Genomic DNA, 25,354 nt, shown 5'->3' on the forward strand with positions numbered 1-25,354 from the left:
TAATGATGAAGATAGTTTTGTCAACATATTATTTTTCAACATTGTAGAAAAAAATATGATAAGGTTAACTTCAAGCACGTCCATATCGCGCGTGGCGTTGAAAACTTCCTTTAAAAGCCCTAACATTGTAGTAGTAAGTACGACGGTTAACCTAAAAGAGAGGAATCATGAATCTTGTATCTTGATCAATGCTCAACAGAACCAAACCTAAATTTATTCAAAAAAAAAAAAAAAGGAAAAGGAGATATAGAAGTCGTGGTGATTCTAAACCACTATGAAGACTGCCGAGTTTCATGAAAATGTGATATTATCACTAATGACGAAGTCTTAAAACTGATAATTGTATCTTCAATCTATTGAATTTTTATATTTTCAATGCCAAGTGTTTTACGCGCATTAATGTGACATAAGCGTTGTGCAATTGATATTAGTTTTATCCAATTCTTAGATTATGTGAATACTACAATACGCAAATGTGGATTCAACATATGAAACTAGTACTGTTAGGTGAAAACGAGTAACGACCGTTGTCAATTTGGAGAGAAAACGAGAAACAATTACTTAAAGAAGAAATAGAATAAAGATGATGATGAGAAAATTTATGAGTTTTTATTTTATATATTAATCGGGTATAGAAAAATATTAGTGGTTCTGGTGAAAAGAAAAAGCCTGTGGGTTTTTTTTTTTTTTGGTATTTTTTGGATTATGGATGGAAATTCAACCGAACTCTGTCCCTCTTTCTTTTCACAAACAATATGATTCATCTTCATTATCATCACTCCAATGCTTAATTTGCCTTACATAAAAAGAGAAAAAAAAAAAACTCTTTCCTAGCAAACTTTGTTTATGTACATACAAAATCTAATAATCTACTTAGGTTGGACAAAAACTTTGAATTACGATCTTCTAAAAGAATATGTAAGAGATCTTCCTCTTCGCTTGGTTATGCTTATTTCAAAGATCCAATCAATTACATATAAGCTAAATTCTGAATAACTAATAATTGGACTTGTTGCAACATGGTCGGTTCGACCTAAGAAGAACATACAAAAACAGTAGTCACAAAGTGCAAGAAAAACAAATTCTTGTGAGAATATTTACAAATGTGTTTGTCATCAGACGTTAAATTCAAAGGCGATCGATGCAATACAAACCAACTTTTTTGTGTCTGGATTGAATCTTTATCTTTTGGGAGATCGAAGCATCATGATATCCAAGAACATTTCTCCCTTTGATGCATTCATCATCACATTTCAACTAGTCTAAAATTTGCATTAAAGGTCAATGATGATGATCCACTTTGCAGAATTATCTTGAAGCTGGAGTCATGTTTAGCAACAACAGAGGCTTGTAACCTTTTTTTCACCTGCTCAGTTTTGCGTTTTCATTGCAGAGTCTGGTAACTTCTTCAGCCAAATTCTGGAGTTCTACTGCTGCAGCAGACGCCAATTCTTTAGCATAAGAAGCTTCTTCTGTGAGTTTCTTATTAAGTTTTCCAAACTCATCTTTTTCCTCGATCAGTCTCATCTTCTCCTTCTTCAAATTCTCTATTTCCAAAGCCTAATGGTATAAAAACCCAATAACATGTTTAGCACAATGACAGTTGAAGAAACGAGCAAACTCTGTAAGAGAAAGATACCTGAGAGTTGAGAGTTGTCTCGTCTTTGATCTCTTTAGTCTCTTCCTGAGCAAATACTCTATTTAAGCTCATCACGCTGGTCGGTGTTCCTGCTCCAGAGTAGATTTCTGACTCCTCACCATTTCTGTTGTCAGTATTCTTCCCTGATGATTCGTCTCCTACGATTTGCTGTGTATATGTTGATTGCCTCTCGGCTAACGAATCGAGTTGTTGCCTTAGTAGGATGATCGTCTCTTGCATCTCAGCGTTCTCTGATTTCTGTGCATATTAGGTAATAACGAACTTCAGACTTATGAATCTCAAATGGTTAGGACTATGCAAATACATGGAATTTTTAACTTACAGTCATCTGGAGCTGCTCCTGAAGTATCCTATTGTCTGCAGACTTTATCTTGAAAAGGGTGTTTCATAACGAAAACATTGTCACCAAATCTGATTTTAAAATATTGACAAGTCATAGAGAAATTAAGGAAGATGAGTACCTCATGTTCAAAGATTTTTTCATTTAGTTGCATAGTGAGCTTCGACAGAACCTATATCAAGCAGACAGAAGAAATCATTATCTAAGGAGTGTATTGAATTGGATTGATATAGGCAGATAATCCTGAATGAAATAACGACGAGGAGAAATTGCAACTCCTGATTTCTTCATCATCTATGATTTACCTGGGACATTCCAAGAGAGTCTGTGGTATGACTCATTCCGAAAGTTCCAATCATTTGTTGCTCGAGCGCACGTATTTGATCCTTCTTTTCACTGATTTCATCTTCCAGTTTTTGTATTTGATCCTGCAGTCGACAATGCAAGCATGAACTAAGCACTATGCTAATATGCTAATAATTTGGGCATTGTTAAGCAAAGATCACACGGAAAGCTCACTCTGATATGGACATCTTCAGGGTTGCGAGCAGCTTGTTCGGAAAGCCTTTTCAATGAACTGGTACGCAATGCTACTTCTCCGACTAGTATTTTTGTCTGCTCATGAAGAAGATCCATTTGATCCGCAATAGTGGTTCCAATCTGTCGTATGTCGTTTTGCTGGTTATGTCAGTAAATACAAGAATGACCACTTGAAAATCTAGGAAAAGCCAGATATGGTGTTCCACAGATAACGAATCAGACATCACTATTTTTTCGAGTGAATTAGAGAAGCAACAAGAAAATTGTGGAACAATATTCACTCACCAGAGAAGGGTCTCCTGGTCCAACAGTTGCACTGAACAAGTCTCCTGCAACAGTTCTTTCTGGAAAAGACTTGTTATTTGCGGCATTTTCTCTTCTGGTTGATTTTGTTTGTGAGCCCTTAGAGGAAGATGAAGGAGATCCACTTGCAGAGCACTGGTTACCATCAGTCAGCACTGGCCCAGCCACACCATCAGATTTCTGCAGCATATATATATTATGGGCCTTTTGTTCAACAGGACATGAATCATATTTCCAAAGCAGTCTAAAATCGTGAGCATGTAAATAAGTTTTTATGATTTTAGATAGGTTCATTCTTAATATCAGTTCACATCATCATACTAACTCCACATATACATTTTGATACAGCAGAGGGATCGAGGATTGGTAGACTTACTTTCAGTTTTAACCAGCCAAGCATTCCACGAGCCTTAGTCTTTTTCCGGTCCTTTGTCATCTCGTCTAAACTACTAGTTCCATCTCTTGGCTCCTTGAAATTTTCAGTAACAGTGCTTTTAGCATCATCATCAGCATTGTTCTCCCGTCTTCTATCGGGCAAGTAAGCTAGCTGCGGAAACCATGGTGTAAAGTTATACATCACTATCGCATGCATGACGTAAGGCTGAAAAAACAAATATTTTTATTCCACCGGCACCAAGATGGAATGGTATCCTCAAACATATTTAAATTAAAATACAAACCTCATCCTCTCCAAAAGTATGCCTCCATATATGGTCAGGTTTTACAGATGATTTTGCTTCCAGTGAACTTTTTGTTGAAACCAAGATTAATTTTGTCAATCGTTGAATTCTTCCCATTAGAGCAGCCTTAGCTTCATCCTCCTCGTCCAACCTTAACTGGAGTTTAACCTGGCCAGATTTCAGTTTAGAATATGAGAAAGAGCACAATGAAAGCAAGGCACGTTATTTCTGGAGAATGCATTTTTTTGTGTGCAGATGGAACTATCTGCATACACCAACCTGAAGTTTTCGATCAGCCAAATCTTCTTGGTTAGACGTTGACATAGAAACCCCATGCCTCAGTTGTGTAAGCTCCTCTTGTAAACATGATATTTCTTTCTGATACTTTTTGATTAGTGACTTTTCATCCATAATCTACATAAAAACAGTTTAAAAATATTAAGACGAGAGCTCTAGCGAGTTTAAAAACAGTTTATCAGAGACATCAATAACATAAATGCACCTTATTTCGTGAAGCTTTGATTTCAACATGCTTGCACCTCTGAGCGAATTTCAGTGTGTTGTGAGTCTCTTCACTTGTGCTGGATGCAGGTGTGATAGTGCAAATAAGCTGGAAAAAAATTCGAGGGGTAAGAAAGCCATATCGATACAACAGTCTCTTACTTTAACCTGATTTCTAGAAAAAGAGCTATGTCATCAAATGAAAGTTCATCAACCAAAAAAACACACCTGGCCTTCAGAAACTTCTTTAAAAAACCATTATTTTGACGGGCCAATCCAAAAACTAACTTAATCAAGGAACAATATAGGGAACTTACTGATACTCGTCCATGGCCACTAAGTGTTGACTGCAAGAGACGCGTAAGTTTAGAATCCCTGTAGGGTATATGAGCTGCCTTGGTGTCTGTCAATTTAGATATAACCTGAAGTGGATATTAGAAGTTTAGTCACGCTTAAAATAGAGAGGATAAAAAAGTAATACTGAAAGAAAACTTCCTTACAGTGCCTAGGGTAAGTAAACTTTTATTGATGGAAGAGCCCTCTTTCCTCCGCTGTCCAGTTATTTCACTTTTAGAACTTTCAGATCCAGCAAGATCAATAAGGTGCTGCATCAAACCCAGAATCAGATATTAGGGAACCAGAAGGTTAGATAAGGAAAGCAAACTGAATACACTTCTCAGCAACAAAATGTGAAATGGTTTAATAAACAATAGCAGAATCAGTATGAGCTGTCTAATTACCAATTGAGAGAGAGTAACATCTTCGCCGTCCTCTCCCTTTCCATGTGGACTGCTTTCTATAGTCTGAAACAAACAATAAACTTCTAAGGGAAAGAGGAAAAGAAAGCGCCCAATTGTAGAGGCACATTACTAAGGACCGAAGGCGTATGAGTAAATGCGATAGAGACAAGTAAACTTTTCAGCAATAAGACTTACCAAGGTGAACATTGTGTGGCTCCGACTGCTAAAAAGATTGACATTGTTTGAACCAACATGCCTGTGTTCTGCAGTAATTCCAGCAAAGGAAAAGTGTAATCACAAGACCAAACAAAACAAAAATAAGAGACGTATGGCCTTATGAAGAGAAGAAAAAGCTGACAACCAACTGATACTGAATAATATAATACTACACGGTCTAAAAAGTCCCTTGCGAAGAAGATTATGAACATAAAACACATAATTTTTTAGTTACTGAAGGAAACAATTTCTTTTTTTTTGGCAACATAATTATGAAACTATATCAAGTGAAAAATGAGCTGACGCTTATATTACTTCAAGATCTTATACCTTCTCCAGATGCTATGAGGGATAGAGCATGAGCAGGGGATAAGACAACCTCATCTTTAATACCTTCAACATATGTGCCCTATCAACATAAACACGCACTAATAATACTGAAAATTACGATGCAACTGAAGCTTGGATAAACAAAATGAGACGCACAGCCCAACATCAGAATTCAATCAAACATAATCCACCGATTACCTGAGAATCCTCTCGTATTCTTAGATTCTGCCCCGTCGGATCTAGTAAGTCATTTATGACCTGTAAGAACGATTAAAGACCTTCAAATCGTGCACTAGGTGATTATACAAGAAATCAATTGGAACTGGAAATCTGGTCCCGCTCTAGAAGTCTAGAACAAACAGCAACTGTCTCTTTGCAGTTTCATGAGTTTAACAATTTCATAGAAATTCCATCCTAAAGCATACTCACTATCAAAGGTTTGAACAAGAACGAACTTGAGGACTAAAACCTATAGCATTCCACTAAGCTTCCAGGTAACTTTAAATTAAAAGTCCATTAAGATTTTGGAAACCATTAGTATTACAAGCAGGTCATGCAAATAGATTCTAAAACATAACATACCTCATTGTATATCTCAAGATATGAAACACGAAGAAGGAATTCCCGTTCTGGTGTCTGGATAGCTGAAACAAAATTAGCTAAGAAGAGAGTGCCAAATCCTTTTAAGAAGACACAACTAAAGAGTAACCTATCACCTCCTGAATAATGCTGAATACATCCTTTACCGCCAACGGAATTATTCCAGGTGACCTTTGCTCCCCCTAAATGCAAAATCTATCTTTAGTGGAAAACACCTTTGGATATCTTTTGAACTCGTAAAATACCAATATAACAACTTACTGTAACTCCTAATTAGAACGACGGGAAAGGATAACAATCTATATCTCAATGTGCACAAAATCTCTAAAGATGATGAGTATCACATGTAGGTCAATATGTATTCTACTCGAGTAACAAAGCCAACCAAAAGAAAGGTTAAGACAGTTATGAAAAACATATTAGTAACTTACATGCATTGTATGAGTCTTCCCACTGCTAGTAACTCCATAAGCAAACACAGTACCTGCAAATGAGCAAGAATGGATATTTCAGGGGAAAGATTTCGAAAGCACCTAAGTTGACTTGACGCCCTCCCAATATCACACTGTTCAACGCATAAGAAACAGTTCTCTTTTGGAGCCATTAGAGAAGAAACTACGAGATGAGATGAATATACCATTTATTCCTGACATTGCCCCACTAACAACTTGCTGAGCAGCAATATCATAAACACGACGGGTTGTGGTTGGTGGACCAAAGACTCTATCTGCAGCAAACAAAATAAAACTTCACCACTTTGATGAACTAAAAATGCTTTTAAACAGTGTAACAATCTTCTAGAGAATTATAAACGAGAGATATAAATTTTCACAAACCAAAGCCATAACAAAGAGCTGGGTTGTACTCGTTCCGAATAGTGTAGTCTCCATCTGCATACCAGGCAATCTCGTCTCCATTATTGACCTCTCGCGGACTATTTCACAATACCAAATAAGTGTCAATAGAACCAATCACCATATCTGAATTCGAAAAAAAACAAAAATCGGAATCCCAGTGGCAGACCACATTGACCTAACCTGAGAGGACGGAAGCGAATCGTGACTGTTATATTCTCCTTCAGTTTCGAGGAAGTAACAGCCGTACCGGAGGCGGCGGCGAATGTCCGATCGGCGGAGGAGGTAGACGGACTTGGACTAGAACGTAGGAGTGGACTCGAAGAAGCCGCCGGAGAGGGAGAAAACTGAGAGGAAGGAGTTTCCGGTCGTTTCGTCGGAATACTCGCCGGCGATCTACGAGGACGGGAGGGAGAGATCATGGATGATCTCTGTGACCTAGCAGCAGACATTTTGGAGGCAGAGTGAGAGGAATGGTCCAAGAGACAGTGTGAGAGATTTGAGAGAGAGCGAAAGAGAGAGAGAGAGGGAGAGAGGGAAGAAGCTTGTTCGCCGAAATCAATGGAGGTCACGTCATATTGTATATCGATTTTTTCTTTCCCACTCCCTCCAAAAAAAAAAAAATCATAATTAACTGACGGAAATAACCTCAGATATTAAAGTACTGCTACCTAATTGGTTACAAAACAATTCTTAGAAATATTTTTTTTTAACTCTGCAACTATGAAATGAAAAATGCTAAAGAATTATTATCACATGGACAGAAAACTTAAATAATTTGCTGAACTGACAGAAAGGAGTTAAATAATTTGCTGAGCTGCCAAAAATAATAATATTCTGAAATCAAAAACTGCTGTTTCGAAGAACAAAAAAAAAAACATTTTTTGGTAATGTTTATCTCAGGGCACAGGGCAACATGATTTTGTAATTCTGCAAGTAAAAATGTAAATAACGAAACTGTCCTCACCTAACCGTCATTATCGAGGGTAGAATCAGAATAACGCCAAGAAAACAGTGGAGAGTATTACAAGTCGCCATAGTGAAAATGTCCATATGTGTGTGTATTCTACCTTCTTCTTTTTGATTGTGCCTGCACATATCGAGCAGAACATCGTACAAGGTTCATGTTAGTAAAATCCCATTTTGATGTAAAGTGACTAATCGATGAAAGAAAGATACTATATAGCTTTTCACTAGAGATTGTTTTTGTTGTTTTGTGAATTTTGAAACAATTGATAGGTTGACCAATTAATATACGTTGCACAAACTTGTGTGTTATGTGGTCCTCTTTGCGTACCATCACATATTTTAGCTGTTACCCCTGAAGCAGTATGGAGCCCAAGTACCATAAATATGATTTTTTTTTTGTATATATGAATTGAATGCATCAGATATGATAAAATGAAATGATCTTATATCCAAGCCAATGGATTCAAGAATCAGGTATTGATTTCCTCAAAAAAATAAAAAAATAAAAGGAATGTATGATGTATTAAGAAGACTGACATCCTTCCTTTCATGCTCTGCGAGGACTATGATGTACTCGAGCTATGCGTTTTGAACCTTTACGGACAAATTTAGACTCTCTGCTCACTCTAATACCATGAATCGGACCAACACCACCAGCATGTTGGCTCAAACCCGAATCAGAACGATGGTGTTTCCTCACACCGACTCTAACACGATGGCTTCTTGGCCTCAGAGACTTTCTAAGACGTTCTTCTTTTCTGCATTCTCGTCTCGATCTTTGGTATCTGAACGATCCATCATCATCATCAATATCATCGTCATCATAATCATCATCATCAATATCATCATCATAATCATTTTCTGTATATCTGCGTCTTCTTCTGCGTTTAGAGTGTAGCAGATTGTAGCAGAAGAAAGTGCAGCAATAGCTAAGAATGTAGAACCAACAAGAGATCAAAGCCCACAAAAGTCTGAAGAAACCGCATATGATACAATGCCAAAAGCCAATTTTGTATAACATGTAGATTAAGAATAGAAAGAAGTAGGATAAGATTAGGAGTAACGCGATTTTCGCAAGATTAGCCACACAGAAATGCTCGACGTAGCATATGAAATCCCAGGGCGATGGACAAACCGAACTGTTTTAAGTAAGAAATTTCCGAAAAAAGCAAATCAATAAACTTTGAAGAAGAAAGAAAGAAATATATAGTCTCTTGTGAGTAATAGAAATTGATAGTTACCTGCAAGATTTTCCAGATAGAAAGTCAAGCGGAGAACCAAAGAATTTCCCAATAGAATGGAAGAAACCGGTGAAGAACGAGTCCAGTATGTCCCCCATCACCACCAACTTCCGATTTGGATTATACTAGATAGGTGTTACTTGTGGATAAACAGACAAAACAGAGATTTTTTTTTTTTTGGTCAAATTAGGACAAGAAACTAGAGAGGTTTGAGAAAGAGGGGGCCACTGTAACTGCTTTTGATCAAGTAGTTACTGAGAATTTTCAGTTTTCCCTGTTTTTTTTTTCCCACGATATCTGTTTTCTTTTTTCGTGAAAAACATTTAAAAAAGAAAAAGAAAACCAGTGAGTACAATACTACAGGCGTTAACCCTACGAATTGAAATGAAAATATCCGTCCAAGAGGGGAAATCAAACATTGATCCAGAAGCCATCATTTCAGAGAAGGAATTATGATTCTATGATTAAACCGGGATGCGAAGGTTATATTCTACTTAAAACCGGATTACAGCGAAAAACAACTTTGGATAGAAGCAGATGATGATGATGGTGAGTCAGATCAATCCATCCTTCCCTTTAGGATCCTCTCTTTAACCTCGGTCGGTGTTCTGGACAACATATCAACATGAAAGTATGTTTAAGATATAAATTTTGGATCACAAAAATTTGGCAAGACAAAAAGAAACTCATAGAGAAGAAACTTACACAACGTAGACATGCCCTCCCCAACCACTCAGACAATCACGGTCAACTGACGACAGAAGTGCTTGTGAAATCGTCTCGAACAGTTCCTCAGCTTCCTGATAATTTAATTTTGTTAAGCCAGAGTTTATGATACATATGGTATATGACTAAAAAGATAAAACTTTTAAACACCTCATGTCAAAAGGGACAATTGAAGAAATCCTAGAGAAAACTAATGGCTATTCTGATTTCTACGAGTGTTATGCACCCTAATTTCACACCAGTTCAAGATTCTACTCTTACACAATACAACACTGAACCTTAAACCTGCAAAAACTTCAACGCATAATTGCGGTAATTTAATAATGCTCGTGGACTAACCATATCTGGCTTGAACATTGCTTCGCAGGCACCATACAGTGATTCTGAAGCAGTTCCAGATACAACAAAATCTTTAGCCAGCTCCCTGCATTTACAATAGAACCAAGTATTAACATGTCCGCCGTTTATTATATCAAGCAACATAAGAAAATGCAAGTGTAATGGAGAACTCATTTTCAAAACAGCGAACACAAGAGACAGTATAAACAACATGATGAAAAAGAAACGGAATCATGAGCATTTACGATTCATTAGACACAATTCCAACAAAACCCCCAACCATAAGAAACACAAATTACATCCACGAAACAGCTATACAAGTGACTGGAGTTATTCACACTAGACTATCCAAGCTAGATAACATTAAATAAGGTAAACTACTTCCCTACAAAACAGATAGGATATGAGCTTACTTGGCTCCAATGGAGTCCATGGTGCAAATGAAAGGCTTGTCATCTTCTCCCAAGCCAGCAATCACAGGTTGGCATAGGTAAGGACCAAATCTGAAACGAAGCACCCACTCAGATTATCTTTCTAATTCATATCAGTCCTACCCAGAATCGAAATTCAACACTGGTAACTAATGAATCACATCAACTTGATATGAAGTACCAGCACCAACCTCTTCTCATAAAGAATGGCGGAGACAAGACTGGCGAAAGTTTCAGGCTTCATGTCTCTCTCTTCCCGAAGCTGGTATAGCTTATGACGAAACACCAGGCGCTGGTACCTTCAACCCCAAAGACAAACCAAAAGGAAAATCTTTAAGAAATTACAAAAGAAAAGAAGCAATTGAACATATGGATGCTTGCACGATAGCTTACAGCGTTTGGACATCGGTGGCGAGACCAGAGAGGCCGATGAAGACGCGATCGTGGATCTTCGAGATTCTCTGGAAATCAGTGGCGATAGTCTGTAGCTGCACACCGAGCCTTCGATCACTGGCGATGGCGAAGCAGTTCCTCCCCACCATGGCCACAACGGCACTTCCGTTGTACTCGAAGATCTGCATCGCCACCAAAACATCGATAAGTCATCACTTGACGAAAAAGGCAAGTGATAGAGTTTCTGAAATTCAAACAAGGGACTGTGACTGATCAACTTACCGACATCGGAAATTTCAGGGTTTTGCAAAGTGAAATTTAGAGATTTTTCCGAACGGAGAAGAAATCTGAGACGGAGGAGAGAGAGAGAGAGACTAATGTCGACGGTGGCTTGGAAGAAACTCCAGCCGAGATTTCTTTTCCCCCAATTCAATATAGTTAGTTGGGCCAATTATGGGCTTGAAAAACTAGTAGAATGGTCTTGCTGGTATACAATGTTCTGTATACAATTCAGCATTCCACAAATTTTCATCTACTAACATACTTCGACTGTATTATCATGATAGGTATTTCATTAACCAAATTGTGTTAGGAAACAAACAAACTAATGTACAGTACTTGGATTTTGTTTGTGTTTATATTAATCAAAGTCACTACGATATAAGAAATCTGAAAAGAGAGAACAAACAATTAGAAGTATGAATGAAGAATCAACAAGTACAAATCAAGGTTTGAATTTCCTAGGAAATGTTACAACATAGGCATCAGCTTGTGAATTGCCCTTGATTCTTAGCTCTGGAGAATTTGCACACCGTGAGAAGCCGCCTTGAGTCTAGCAAACTACAGGTCCTTGTGAGAGTTTTCATGGGACTGGGAAAAAGACTGCAAGAGAGCTTTTTGTGCGGGTAACTCAGCAATGAAAAGCAATGTTTGAGCCCAACCAGCATATTCCCCATATTTACTCACAAATGCTTCTGCCACTCGGCTGCAGAGTTTATGCGTCAGTTTGGCACCAGCAAGATCTGGCAAAAGGTACCTTGTGGCGATCTGATTCATTACCCAAACAAAAAAAGAGCTACTTTCAGTCATCTCAAACTAAGTGATTACGATGTAAAAAAAAACCGTGGTGGAATTTTCTTACCTGCCAGACATGTGTGTCAACGGGAATGGCACTATGCTGATCAAGAGAGAACAGAGCTATGCAAGCTGCTACCTTTGGACCGACGCCTGGTAATGTACAAAGAGCAGCAATTGTATCTTGGAGATCCATTTTTCGTAGAGACAGAAGCCATTCATTGCCACCACCTGGTTTTGATTGCAAAGCACTTACTGTACCTGTTATGTATTTCGCTCTGCTCACCACAACATTGTAACCAAAATCAGAGTCTGATAGCCGAAAACAGAACAAAGCACTATGAAACAATTATCTAGCCGAAAACAAACATTAGCCTTAGTGCTATAGAATCTCTCTGGCAACAAACAGAGTAGAGTCAGAATACATAGGCGTGTATAAGCTTCAAGCAAAGTTTTATCCTAAATGGCTAATTCAATATGATGCAACCTGACATTTCTTTGTTTTCTGGGATAATGAGAAACCACTAGATGAAATCATTGAAACGCAGGCAGTAAAATCATTACCTGTATCCAAAACCAGCCTTTCTAAGCTCATCCTCAGAAACCTTAGATAACCTATCCAATGATGGGAACTGATGAAACTCAAATCCGTCAATGTCACCCAGATGCAACCCTAAAGACGATACGAAATCCACCATCTTCGTAATCCTCGCGATGTTATTGTTCGACGAGCACAAAAACTGTATCAAACACTCGAGCGGATCCTGCCTCAGAACACGCGCCCCACGGAGATGCTTCGCCAGCTCTGCGAAACGAGGATCCTTTTCCGAGAAATCAGACCATAGCTCGGCTAGCGAGATCTCAGCATTGAGGAAATCGAGCAGCGCGAGCTCTGCTGCTTTAGGGCTTGAGCTGCAGTGGACGCAGTACGAAACTGTGTCGTCTCCAGGACGTTGTCGGAGAGAGACGAGGTGAGGACCAATCGATCCGCTATACTGAATCGCTCCGGTTTGTTTCCACCGGAATGTTTGACCCGTCGGAAAAGTTAACGGCAAAGTGAGCTCCGTCTGGGTGAGTTTCAGCGGGAACCACTTTGGTATTCCTGTTTTCTGGAGCTTCTGTTTGAGAATCGGCGTGGCCGGAGGGGTAAGTGGTGGTTTCGCGGCGGCAGAGATCGACGGTGGAGACGTAGCCCGAGATCTCTTCATCGCCGTTACTTGTACCGGAACCACACCACTCGTGCTCGACGGACAACTAATATAACCAATCCAATTGTATCGGAGGGCCCGGTTGAACCGATTTTGATTGAACAGATTTCATTTCATACCAAATAAAAACCGGAACCAAATAATCGATTCTAAACCGATTAATATTGGTTTTGATCAATTGATTGGTTTTTGTATTTTCTGAACCGAACGTTAAACCGAGAATCGGATTGGTCACCGATGCTTGAATTTCGAAGTCAGACCTCCGTCTTCCAAACCCTCTTGTTTCGCGAGAAGGTTAGGTCGCCCTCGAGAATGAATAAATTACAGAGACTAGCGAAGACAATGGCGAAAGAAATTCCAAGGAGATTTGCTGTGTTGCTCGAGAGCTGGAAACGAGAGCGACTCGGAGCATAGAAGAGAGGAGAGGGACGAAGAAAGCAATTTTCTCACGTTTTAACTCAATTCTCACGAATCAGAAGCCCCTCGCATCTCTCTCTTTCTCTCTTCACCTACAAAAATGCCAGCTTCTGAAGGTAGATTGCATAAGGAAACGACTTTCCATCTTTTTTCTCCCTCAAAATCCCAATTTCGAATTGGGATTTGAATTCTCCACATAGATCGTATCTACGGGTATTTAGACTGTGTGAGAATTCGGATGAATTGATTTTCCATTTTTTGTATTCCGTCGCAGATAGGAGGGGGAAATGGAAACGGCGGAAGCGAGGTGGTTTATTGGCGAGGAAGCCGAAGCAAGAGGAGGAAGATATGGAGGAAGACGAGGAGGAGAACAACAACAACAACAACGACGAAATGGAGGACGTTGATAATGCCGATGAGCTTCAGCAAAACGGCGGCGCAACTCCGGATCCGGGACCCGGTAATGGCGAGGTAGTGGAAGATTCCGGTGCGCGCATCTCTGACTTCCCCTCCGTGGTCAGACGCGTGGTGATCCGGCCACACGCGTCTGTAACGGCGCTTGTGGCGGCTGAGAGAGCTGGTTTGATAGGGGAGACTAGAGGGCAAGGCTCGCTTCCAGCTCTGGAGAATATTTCGTTTGGGCAATTGCAGGCGTTATCTACTGTACCGGCTGATCATCCGTCCCTTGATATTGAGACAAGTGATGGATCGTCTTCGGCTTATGTTATCTCTCCACCACCTATTATGGAAGGAGAAGGAGTTGTTAAACGGTTTGGGGATCTCGTTCATGTCTTGCCTATGCATTCAGGTTTGTTTCCTTGTCCTCCAATTCATGAATTTGCATATAACTTTGAAGACTTTTAAGTGTCCTACATGTGATTCTTCACTCTCATAGCCCGAGGTGTCTTATATCAGAATTGCACCTTTAATGGATTATGCAAGTGATGTCCTTCTAAATATCCTCGTGCTATGTTCATCTAGTCCTCTGGCTCAGATATGCTCTAATTTATTCTTCTACCTTTGGTATTACATTTGAGCAGATTGGTTTGCACCAAACACAGTGGATCGGCTTGAAAGGCAAGTGGTGCCCCGATTCTTCTCTGGAAAATCGCCAAATCGTACACCTGAAAGTTATATGGAATTCAGGAACGCCATCGTTTCAAAATACTTGGATAACCCTGAAAAGACACTGGCGATTTCTGATTGCCAAGGATTGGTATATGGTGTTGACTTTGAAGATTTCGCACGAGTTTTCCGTTTTCTTGATCACTGGGGAATAATTAATTACTGTGCCACTGTCGAAGGTCATCCTGGGCCTTCTAGGGATGTATTAGATGTTAGGGAGGATACAAATGGTGAGATCCATGTACCATCTGCTGCTTTAACATCTATTGATAGTTTGATCAAATTTGACAAGCCCAACTGTAGACACAAGGCAGCCGAAGTCTATTCATCCTTGTCATGTTCGGATGGTGACCTCCCTGACTTGGACATCAGGATTCGTGAACACCTATGCGAAAGCCATTGCAACCATTGTTCTCGACCGCTTCCAACTGTGTACTTCCAATCGCAAAAGAAGGTTCCTAGTGTTCTTTGTGTTTCATGATAGATTGCAACCTTTATCTTGCTTATTGTTTTGGATATTAGAGCTTCAAACTAAAGGGTCATCATCTCTACTTTACAGGGGGATATACTCTTATGCTCTGATTGTTTTCACCATGCAAGATTTGTTGTTGGACATTCTTGTGTTGACTTTGTAAGAGTGGATAAAACCAAAGATTATGGCGATCAAGATGGTGACAGTTGGACTGATCAGGAAACTCTCTTGCTTCTTGAAGCTGTGGAACTCTACAATGAAAACTGGGTTCAGATTGCGGAGCATGTTGGTTCCAAATCAAAAGCTCAATGCATTCTTCATTTTCTTCGATTACCTGTGGAGGATGGTCTTTTGGATAGTTTTGAGGTTACAGATGTAACTAATTCGGCAAACCCTACAAATGGATATGACCACAAAGGAAGAGATTCAAATGGGACTATACCAGGTGATTTTGTTTTCTTCACCTCAAACAATTTTTAGCTGCGAACTATTGGCTGTGGTTATGCTCTTTGACATGCCAATCTCATTGTCGACTTGCTTCTGCAGGATCTTCTGAGCAAGATTCTGACACTGAAATCAAGCTTCCTTTTGTGAAGTCTCCGAATCCGGTTATGGCATTGGTTTGTGAATTTTTTCGCTGCAGAATTCATATGCTCTTCTCATTATCCTTATGATCTCATAAATCGATTGACCTGAGACCTAAATTGTATCGTATTCATAATTAAGAGTGGAAAAGAGTTGGTCCTCTATTATATGTGAGTGTGGGATATGATGATCCTGATACCGAAACATTTTAGGTTGCATTTTTGGCATCAGCTGTTGGACCTCGAGTTGCTGCGTCCTGTGCCCTTGAGTCCCTCGCGGTATTATCTGAGGATGATAGGTTAGTGTACTCGTGATCCCTATCCATTTTAAATCTTTTTTTTGTAGCTTTCCTTCGAGTTCTTGTTTTATAAATCCTATGATGGCTGAAACTTGTCAATCTATCAAGGATGAAATCTGACGGCTTGCAAGGAAAAGAACCTAGCTTGGTTGATGGAGAAAATCAGCAGCTAGATGGTAAGTCAGTTGCTTGATTGTTCTCGTTACAATCATATATTTTGTGCGTCTTTTGTATTTTAATTCTAAGCTTTAATTGTAAAAGAAAACTCGGGAGTACATAAAACGGCATGCCAAAACGGAGCAGAACCTCAGACTCCATTGCCACAGGATAAGGTTATGGCAGCATTTAGGGCTGGTCTATCAGCTGCAGCTACAAAAGCAAAACTGTTTGCGGATCATGAGGAACGCGAGATCCAAAGGCTTTCTGCAAATATCGTAAATCACCAGGTAAATAGCTAGTTGAATCAGTTTGCTGATGATAACTTTGTATTGTCGATATTTTCTTCAGTTTGCTGATATATGAGTAAAAAAACTGAATCATCCCACAGCTGAAAAGGATGGAGCTGAAGCTAAAGCAGTTTGCAGAGATAGAAACATTGTTGATGAAAGAATGCGAACAAGTAGAGAAAACCCGTCAGAGATTTGCTGCAGAAAGAGCACGAATGCTCTCAGCAAGATTCGGATCAGCTGGAGGAATCTCTCCACAGACTAATAATAATAATAATAATCTCCAAGGCATGTCTCTATCCACGGGTGGTAACAACATCAATTCTCTTCTGCAGCAGCAGCAGCAGCAACAGCAAGTCTCAGCTTGCACTTCTCAACCAAGCATCATCCCGGGATTCAGCAACAACCCACAAGTTCATGCGCAGATGCAGTTCATGGCACGCCAACAGCAACAGCAACAACAACAACAACAACAACAAGCGTTCTCATTTGGCCCGAGATTGCCTCTCAATGCGATACAGACGAATGCAGGATCAACGGCTTCACCAAATGTCATGTTTGGCAACAGCCAACTTAATAACCCTGCAGGTGCAGCAGCATCCATGAACCAGCCTTCGTTTAGTCACCCGATGGTTAGGTCTACCACGGGTTCTGGCTCCGGGTCTGGCTTAGGCTTAAACTAAGAGTCTAAGACCCCATCTCTAGCTTATTTAGCTTACTTAGCTTATATCAGTCTCAATATTTTATTTTGCCCGGGTTATTTGGAGCCAAGTTATTGGCCTTGAGACGAGCCCGTTAGTGTTGTTCTAAGTTAGTATCTTGTAGTATCAAAAAGTTTCTGAAACATCATTGTTAATTAAACAGTTACCAAAATCTATATTCCTGTATCTCTTCCCAAACCTTGGTAAATTTCATAAAATCATTTGAACTGATCTTACATCGATTCTGTATACTTTTTTTAATTTGGTTTTAGTTCGTTAGTGTTTGGTCAACAAATGTCCACAAATGTAACGTTATACTTATAAAGTATTTTTCAGCTGCAAAAAAGAAAGCCTTATTCTAAGCGACTTTGAGAAGAAATAAATATATATTCTCATTTCTAAGCGAGGCGATCACGAGCCATCATTAAAATGGTTTTTTTGTCGTAAGAGCTCAAATCCGATTGATGCCGTTTCAGAGGCGAACCACGACGAGAAGACAATGACGATTTCGGCGAACCACGCCTCGTCGAAACCGATCCCCGGCTAGAACCTTCCGACGGAGAAAACGTCGTCTCCGATTCATAGAAAATGTCAGAATCAGATGATGTCGATTCCTCACCCGTCTTTTTCTTACTCTTCTTCAACCCAACCAATGACTTGAGAAAACGCCACCGGCGCAAAGAGTCACCGGAATCGAGTCCGGCTCGAGGTGAAGAAAATCGCCAATATGGAGTCGGAGGTCTTAAAGAGTGGTGGTCAGAATCTGGATGCGGCTTAAGCTTGAATAGTGAGGAAGGAGGAGCAAAGGGAGAGGCCGGGCGGGTTTTGGAGTCGTATATGATGGAAGAAGACGGCGAAGACGGAGATGGCTGATTCGACGGCGGAAGTTGTTTTAATCGGAGAGGAGGAAGTTTCTTGGGAGGTTGAAGGAGAGTGGGGTCATCGGGTTGGGTATTTCGGGTCTTGGGTACACCGGGTCGGATCTCCCAGTTAAAAGGCACAGCTCCGGGTCTCTTGAAAGAACCTTCACCATCTACCATTTGATTTTGATCGATTAGTTTGAAAAGATGTAATAACAACAATAATAAGCGTTTTTTTAGTTTCATGGATGTAACAACCTACTTATAGTTTTGATCAATTATTTATATTTAGGACGTAGCCAGTTTTTTGACAGTTTTTCAAGTCAAAACTTGTATTATTAAGATTCAACGAATTTGTTGACAGAATTTATTTATGTTTTCTATAGATTGGTTGTGTATCCAAACCTTCTTTTTACGTGGATATGGAGAGTATCTAGGTACTTAATTACACTTTTATCTTTTCACATTTTCGGAGATCTCAATAGTTAATATTAAAGGTAATCTCTTTCTGTGAAAAGTAATATACTACTACATATTGATTAAAAAATACAAATCTGACTCTAATAATAACATACGTGAAATTTTGTGATTGATAATATTCTCTATATACTAATATATATATTAACTGAAAATTTGGTAAAGAGTGAAAGTCAATAATTGTCCTCTGTAAAAGAAAAAAGAAAAAAAAGAGTCAAAATTAATCTTGTTGCTTGAGGAATGTAATTATTTTGACACAACAATTTAACGACACAAAAGGGTTGTTAGACAGAGCACGCCAACTCACAGAATGGAAGAGAAATCCTCTGTTCTCGAAGCTAAAACAGGACAAACTGAATCTGGTTCGAGTCAGATCGTAATGGGCCAAAACAAATGCAAGTCCGAGTCCAGCCCACCACAAGAATCACTCACCTCACTTCAAACAATACGGCAACGATCTTCACACTCAAAAGCTGATAAAGACAAACAAGGACAAGCCTAGGAAATGAAGACCTGCTGTACGGAAAGGCATTTGCAATCCCAACCGTGAATCGGTTCGAAGCTTTGTCAGTGTGTTAAGATCAAGCCACCTGGCCTCTCCCTTTAGGGCTTATCAAGTTCTATGTCTCCTTGTATATAAAGGATGAGAATGCAATGTAATAGGGTTAAGATTGAATCAATGAAATTATAAGCTTCTTTCTTCATATTCTCAAAGTTTGAAACTTCTAACATGGTATCAGAGCCAGCGGCGGGCTCAACCACTCCGGTTGAAACCCCAACCGCTGCAACACCTACTCCCACGCCAACTCCACCTCCGGTTGTCGAAAATGTCACCCCAGCGCCGGCTCCGCCGTTCGTCCCACCAGTGGCTCTTTTTCGTCCACCGACCTTCCTTCAGCCAACCTTTACTCCGGCAACTCTGTCCATCACTCAGGTGGTAACCTTGAAGCTAAATGACTCCAACTATCTCTCTTGGAAGCTGCAGTTTGAACAGTTTCTTCAGAGTCAGCTCTTACTCGGGTATATCACGAGAGCTCAACCGAAACCACCATCCACCATCAGAGTTCGTCATGGAGACCAGCTTGTTGAAACAAGCAACCCTGAGTTTATTCAATGGATTCAAACCGATCAGCTAATCATGGCTTGGCTCTATGGATCCCTCTCTGAAGGAGCTCTAAAGAGCATCTATGGTCTCAGATCTTCACAGGAAGTATGGGTCTCCCTAGCTAAAAAATACAACAGGGTCTCAGCAACTCGCAAACTGGATATTCAGCGGCGAATCCAAACCATCGTGAAGGGAAACAAATCTCTTGCTAAGTACCTCTCCGAAATCCAGTCCCTTTGTGACCAGTTGGACTCCATTGGATCTCCCATCTCCGATCAAGAGAAGATCTTTGGAACTTTACACGGTCTAGGCAGGGAATACGAGTCCATTGTCACTGTCATTGAGGATGCCATGGACACATATTCAGGACCCTCCTTTGAAGATGTCCTTTACAAGCTTAAAGGGTTCGATGATAAACTGCAGTCTTATGAGTCAGCTTCTGTCCCTTCACCACATCAGGCTTTCTATGTTGACAAAGGTGACTCCTCCAATAAAGGCGGCTACTTCAACCGTGGTCGCGGCTTTAACCGGGGAGGCCCCGACCTTGAGTGGAGTACGAGCTGTTAGAAGTTTCAAACTTTGAGAATATGAAGAAAGAAGCTTATAATTTCATTGATTCAATCTTAACCCTATTACATTGCATTCTCATCCTTTATATACAAGGAGACATAGAACTCGATAAGCCCTAAAGGGAGAGGCCAGGTGTCTTGATCTTAACACACTGACAAAGCTTCGAACCGATTCACGGTTGGGATTGCAAATGCCTTTTCCGTACAGCAGGTCTACATTTCCCAGGCTTGTCCTTGTTTGTCTTTATCAGCTTTTGAGTGTGAAGACCGTTGCTGTGTTGTTTGAAGTGAGGAGAGTGATTCTTGTGTTGGGCTGGACTCGGGCTTGCATTTGTTTTGGCCCATTACGATCTGACTCGAACCAGATTCAGTTTGTCCTGTTTTGGCTTCGAGAACAGAGGATTTCTCTTCCATTCTGTGAGTTGGTATGCTCTGTCTAACACCCCCCCTCAAACTTGATGTGGGTGGAACGTCCACACCAAGTTTGTAACGGAGTGACGAGAAGGCAGCATGAGGCAGTGGCTTTGTGAAAATGTCCGCAATTTGTTGATGAGAAGGAATGTGTTTAACAACCATCGTTCCAAGAGCCACACGTTCCCTGATGTAGTGGTGGTCAAGTTCAAAGTGCTTAGTCCTGGCATGAAATGTAGGATTAGCGGCAAGACGTATGGCGGACAGGTTATCACAGTAGAGCTTCGGTGTAGCTGGAAGAGGAATACCAAGATCTTTAAGAGTAGCACAGAGCCAAGTGATTTCGGTGGCTGTTTCAGACAAAGATCGATATTCGGCCTCAGTTAAGCTACGGGAGATTGTGTTTTGCTTCTTAAACGACCATGAAATGAGATTGCTGCCAAGGTCTTCTGAGTTTGAAACTTTCTTTCTTTGTTACCATGTCAAGCTCGTGTTAGGTATTTCAACCAAATATCAAAGAAATACCTCTCAGTGAGCCATGCAATACTTTCCAAGTATAGGCCTGAATAGATCTCACACCCATCTTTGTTCTCCATGGTGAAGAGAGTCATCCATCTCCATCACTGTGATTCTTGCTTTGACTACTCATGCTTCTACCAGAGTCATCTCTATTTGTGTGTTTCAAACTTCGCATCTCCGTTTCACTCGACGCTAAGTTTGCGGAGGAGTATTAGACACACCAGCCCAACATTATGAAACAATGCAAGCCCAAGTCTTTTGACCCATATATTCTAGGGTTTCTAGCAAATTTAGATTCATATATATATGTTGCTTTGTAGAAGAAGAATATATCTTTAGAGAGTTGCTGTTTGTGGCAAACTCTCTCTTATTTATCCTCTTTATGATATTAATATAAAAGCTTTGATCTTGAAGACAATCTAGAGCTCCTTCCTTCTTTTACTTTTATGCACAATAAAGCTCAATGAGCTATTTACCTTTCTAGCTATTTTATCTATCTCAATAAAGCTCATTTGAGCTTGAATCTATCTTGGTTTGAAACTGCTTTCAAGGGTAACACCAGATTCTTGTTATGATAAAAAAAAAACTGTGACAAGTGGCATTTAATAACTAGATAAATTCCATTATGACAACGCACAAGGCAGAGGCCCGTTTCAAACCCAACAACACAAGCAAAACCAACATCAGAATCCAAGATGCAGAGCTTTAAAGGTATTTTTGATTTAGAAGTCTTGAGCCATTTCTGAGAGGGCACGAATTGTATTGCTTGCCACGTCCAGAAGCTGCAGGTACTCATCCGCACCATCTACAAGTCGCTGTATGCATCCAAAAGAAAAACTATAAGACACGCTTAGCTATACTGAAACACATCTACAGATTCAAATGCTAAGCAAAGACAAGAATCTAAAGATGTGAACTTGACTCAAAACTAGTGATTTTATTGAGCAGGGATGTTGGTAATTTGATCTCACTTGAGTCTTTAATTAACTCCATAGATGAGGCAGAAGTAAATGAAAAGAGAATCCAGCAGAAGAGAAGTCTCACCTTATCTGTTTCAGCTAGACATTTGCAGATCTGTGCCTTTTGCTTGTCTGTTATGTCATCACCAGCCTCAACGACTATATCAAATAACTGAGAGGAGAGTGTTATTAGATGTGGTTATAACCACAATTGCAAGGCTTAAATATGCAATAAATAGAAGAGGGAAATAAATAAAAAAACCTGGTTGATGATTTGAGATGCAGGATATCCTTCTGCAACTATGTCATCCACTTCCTTGTTTGCAATATCGAAATCACCACTTTTGCATGCAGTAAAAAGTCTCTTGACTACCTCCAGAGGGACTACCTGATAGGTTCAAAAGACATTTAATTCAACTATCTGACTGAATTGTTTTTTCTAATGAAACTTCTATACACTTGCGCCATAGTGGATTATCTTTGTCCTTACCCCAGACACATCGAGTAAGTCCGTAGAAGTTATCGTTGATCCAAACAACCGAGCAGCACTCTGTAATATCCAAGGAGAAAGACTGGATCAAATTTCACAATCACAGTCAATTTCGTCCAATAACTATATTTCATGGAACAGTTCCATCTAACCTGCAGATATGTGATGGCCCTACGAAGATCACCTTGTGATATGGAGCTCAGAGTTGAAAGAGCCTACACGGAAAATAGCTCGTATAAGCAGTTTTGACAAAGACTAAACAAAAGAAAGACAAATCCTTAAAGCATATGTGCACACCTCTCCACCAAGGTTGAGACCTTCTTCATTACAGATATGCAATATACGGTTAGTCATGACTTCTTCAGAAAGTGGCTTAAACCTAAATTTCGCACATCTTGACGCAAGGGGCTCTATGATCCTTGAGAATAACAAGTTATAAGGGTGATCAAAATCGGTGGGTTCATAGTTCAGGGCTCCACAAAATGTTCATTATGAATAAGTAAAAATGTTTTCTACGAGTAGCTCAAAAATAAAACTTCTGAGCCAAATCAATTAACGAAAAACAACCATTTAACATACCCAAAGAGAAAAACTGGAAAAAGAGATGCAAGTGAACGGAAGACAAATTTAACTAACATTTAGGCACCATGCTAAAGATATTACCTGCTGATATAATTACATATGAAAAAGAATCTGGTGACTTTAGAGTAAGTTTCCATTGTGCGCCTTAAGGCGTTCTGCACAATCAGTAAAATAGTTCATTGTAAACACATTTCACAGTAGAAAATGTGGTCGTAAAAAGATGTTCAACGTACCTGAGCATCTTCTGTCATCGAATCAGCCTCATCTAGGATGATGATCTTAAATGATGGGCAAGGATAACCGCTGTAATATCATATCGTACTCTTAGATGAAATGCACATCACACACAAAAGCAGAAGCGAGAAATTGGCTAACAGAAAAGAAGAAAAACAAAATTGACAAAGCCCAGGAAAAGATGTTTTTTTTTTTGCACACCCTTGACGGTTATTGGACCCAACAGCTACAGCAGCAAAATCCTTGATCTTTGTCCGAACAACATTAATCCCTCTGTCATCACTAGCATTCAGCTCCAACACCCTAGACTTGTATAATTCAGGTCTGCAAAAAACAAAACTCTTTAGTTAGTCCACATGTCATATCTGCAAATCCAAGCTTCCGATCACAGAAAAATGAAAAAGCAAACCAAAGACAGTCTCATGATTTACATTTGTTATATAAACCCCGAAAGAAGCTTAAACTAACACATTTGAGACACACATGGAACGAAGAAGACGACAATTTAGCTTCAATTTGCTTGAAAGAGGATAGAATCCAAATTCAAACCTAAACACGGCAATACCTTGATGGCTACAGTTATTAAGAATTCAAGTATACTGTCTAGCTACCTAATGGGACAAATTGCTAAATTTTAACGCAACCAAACAGTCAGAGAGTGAATTGTCTCAGCATCCGAATTATCTTCTGAGTTTATTTGAATCACAAACATGAATATTATCCATATTTGAAGTCTCATACTAGTTAGCACACACAAATGAAACCATCAATAATCCATCAACCTGCTACTTGCATAGTATAAAAAAGAAGCACACTCAAATATAAATCTCAGCTTTGAGGAAAATATCAGATAATTGAGTACCCAAAAAGCTGGTGGGCGATGGCAAGTGCAGTAGTGGTTTTCCCGGTGCCTGGCGGTCCATAAAAGAGCATATGCGGGCACTACAGGGACACACACACAATAAGTATAAGTAAAAAAACCCAGAATTGAGATCCGAATTCGACATCTAGGGCTTTCACACTTGTAACTGAAACCCAATGTACAAAATCAAATTCCAAAATTGAAGGTTTTTTTTTTAGCAGTTTCGTCAAATTACGTTAGCAGTCTCGAGAGTGTTGGTGAGGACACGGACCACCTCCTCCTGATGCGCCACGTCCTTAACCTGTTTCGGCCGACTTGAACCCAAAATCGAAAACAAAAAGTTGTTAAATCCGATACCTCCCGTCAACGGAAAAAAGAAAAGATCAGTAAGGAAAAATTGTACTATTTTTCAACCCATGGCTGTGAGCTCTGAAGAACTGGCGCCATCCCTCTTTTCTCCTTTTTAATTTTTCTTAACCTTATTCCCTGTAACCAGAGAGAGGCTTCTTTATAGCCTTGTACGACGTTTTCTGGGTTTTCCCGCTCCCGCCAAACACTCCAACTGAATAAGAGGGTTTGAGATCCACTGGGCTATTTCAAGTTAACTGGGGGGCTCTTAAATTAAAAAAAAAAAAAAAAAAAAAAAAAGAAATAAGCTTTTGTTGAATGTACAACAATTAACAGTCTCATTGTATACAAGTCACAGTATTATTCATTACGATATATGCATCGGCACTGGGTCTGTTCGTTTGCTTGCCGCAGGAGGCTGCGGCTGCGGCTTGCGTCCGATTGTTGTTCGTTACTTTGACGCAGCTTCCTGCGGCCCAGACGCGGCGTTCAAACGCTGCGTTCCGCGTCTTTAATTTTTTTGGACGCTGATCAAATCCAACGTTGCGATAAAAGACGCGGCGTTTAAAACCGTAAATTACAAAACTAACCCTATAATAATTTGTTAATTACAAAAAACATTTACCCTAAAAAAAGTGTCCATCTTTCTCTCTGCGCCGAAACTCTTCTTCCCCTATTCATCTTCTCCATCTTCTCCATCAGCTGAGCTTAAAAATTTAATGGATCGGGAGCAGAAGCGGCTTTAAACC

The 25,354-nt window shown here is 39.8% G+C and overlaps 7 protein-coding genes across 8 annotated transcripts; 1 reads left to right on the top strand and 6 right to left on the bottom strand.

Annotated features, from left to right (window-relative positions):
• Window positions 1-997: 997 nt before the first annotated feature.
• On the bottom strand, window positions 998-7,287 carry LOC18992770 (kinesin-like protein KIN-7C, mitochondrial). The gene is made up of 23 exons (XM_006416206.2): window positions 6,948-7,287; window positions 6,747-6,844; window positions 6,548-6,637; window positions 6,342-6,394; window positions 6,027-6,092; window positions 5,893-5,946; window positions 5,509-5,568; window positions 5,311-5,389; window positions 4,960-5,027; window positions 4,765-4,827; window positions 4,525-4,629; window positions 4,342-4,446; window positions 4,026-4,133; window positions 3,803-3,937; window positions 3,524-3,691; window positions 3,220-3,390; window positions 2,826-3,023; window positions 2,520-2,660; window positions 2,306-2,428; window positions 2,122-2,172; window positions 1,983-2,030; window positions 1,640-1,897; window positions 998-1,560 (listed from the first exon to the last, which is right to left on the bottom strand). Exons 1-23 carry the CDS (start codon window positions 7,214-7,216, stop codon window positions 1,363-1,365), a joined length of 2,709 nt encoding a protein of 902 aa, XP_006416269.1. The 5' UTR covers window positions 7,217-7,287; the 3' UTR covers window positions 998-1,362.
• A 993-nt stretch (window positions 7,288-8,280) lies between these two features.
• LOC18992771 lies at window positions 8,281-9,072 on the bottom strand. The gene is made up of 2 exons (XM_006416207.2): window positions 8,975-9,072; window positions 8,281-8,872 (listed from the first exon to the last, which is right to left on the bottom strand). Exons 1-2 carry the CDS (start codon window positions 9,070-9,072, stop codon window positions 8,281-8,283), a joined length of 690 nt encoding a protein of 229 aa, XP_006416270.1.
• Window positions 9,073-9,201: 129 nt separating this feature from the next.
• LOC18992772 (proteasome subunit beta type-3-A) lies at window positions 9,202-11,294 on the bottom strand. Of its 2 annotated transcripts, XM_006416208.2 has the most exons (7): window positions 11,146-11,294; window positions 10,864-11,045; window positions 10,662-10,769; window positions 10,453-10,542; window positions 10,040-10,124; window positions 9,680-9,774; window positions 9,202-9,582 (listed from the first exon to the last, which is right to left on the bottom strand). In XM_006416208.2, the coding sequence occupies exons 1-7, from the start codon at window positions 11,149-11,151 to the stop codon at window positions 9,534-9,536; spliced, it is 615 nt and encodes a 204-aa protein (XP_006416271.1). In that variant the 5' UTR covers window positions 11,152-11,294; the 3' UTR covers window positions 9,202-9,533. The 2 variants fall into 2 exon arrangements, with proteins under 2 accessions (XP_006416271.1, XP_024008198.1); XM_024152430.1 differs by lacking the exon at window positions 11,146-11,294 and having other exon boundaries at window positions 10,864-11,051.
• Window positions 11,295-11,481: 187 nt separating this feature from the next.
• On the bottom strand, window positions 11,482-13,163 carry LOC18992773 (N-glycosylase/DNA lyase OGG1). The gene is made up of 3 exons (XM_006416209.2): window positions 12,502-13,163; window positions 12,005-12,215; window positions 11,482-11,910 (listed from the first exon to the last, which is right to left on the bottom strand). The coding sequence occupies exons 1-3, from the start codon at window positions 13,143-13,145 to the stop codon at window positions 11,704-11,706; spliced, it is 1,062 nt and encodes a 353-aa protein (XP_006416272.1). The 5' UTR covers window positions 13,146-13,163; the 3' UTR covers window positions 11,482-11,703.
• A 338-nt stretch (window positions 13,164-13,501) lies between these two features.
• On the top strand, window positions 13,502-17,427 carry LOC18992774 (SWI/SNF complex subunit SWI3C). The gene is made up of 9 exons (XM_006416211.2): window positions 13,502-13,678; window positions 13,837-14,370; window positions 14,603-15,141; window positions 15,247-15,604; window positions 15,706-15,779; window positions 15,957-16,042; window positions 16,151-16,218; window positions 16,304-16,488; window positions 16,590-17,427. The coding sequence occupies exons 1-9, from the start codon at window positions 13,663-13,665 to the stop codon at window positions 17,169-17,171; spliced, it is 2,442 nt and encodes an 813-aa protein (XP_006416274.1). The 5' UTR covers window positions 13,502-13,662; the 3' UTR covers window positions 17,172-17,427.
• A 157-nt stretch (window positions 17,428-17,584) lies between these two features.
• On the bottom strand, window positions 17,585-18,346 carry LOC18992775 (protein sickie). Its single transcript, XM_006416212.2, has one exon. The coding sequence runs from the start codon at window positions 18,293-18,295 to the stop codon at window positions 17,588-17,590; it is 708 nt and encodes a 235-aa protein (XP_006416275.2). The 5' UTR covers window positions 18,296-18,346; the 3' UTR covers window positions 17,585-17,587.
• A 3,313-nt stretch (window positions 18,347-21,659) lies between these two features.
• LOC18992776 (replication factor C subunit 4) lies at window positions 21,660-24,855 on the bottom strand. The gene is made up of 12 exons (XM_006416213.2): window positions 24,661-24,855; window positions 24,493-24,571; window positions 24,258-24,337; window positions 23,597-23,719; window positions 23,395-23,464; window positions 23,243-23,316; window positions 22,877-22,997; window positions 22,732-22,794; window positions 22,580-22,639; window positions 22,352-22,477; window positions 22,175-22,261; window positions 21,660-21,945 (listed from the first exon to the last, which is right to left on the bottom strand). The coding sequence occupies exons 1-12, from the start codon at window positions 24,702-24,704 to the stop codon at window positions 21,853-21,855; spliced, it is 1,020 nt and encodes a 339-aa protein (XP_006416276.1). The 5' UTR covers window positions 24,705-24,855; the 3' UTR covers window positions 21,660-21,852.
• Between the last annotated feature and the right edge of the window lie 499 nt (window positions 24,856-25,354).

The sequence above is a fragment of the Eutrema salsugineum genome, unplaced genomic scaffold, assembly GCF_000478725.1.
Source record: "Eutrema salsugineum unplaced genomic scaffold, Eutsalg1_0 scaffold_5, whole genome shotgun sequence".
Classification (NCBI taxonomy): domain Eukaryota; kingdom Viridiplantae; phylum Streptophyta; class Magnoliopsida; order Brassicales; family Brassicaceae; genus Eutrema; species Eutrema salsugineum.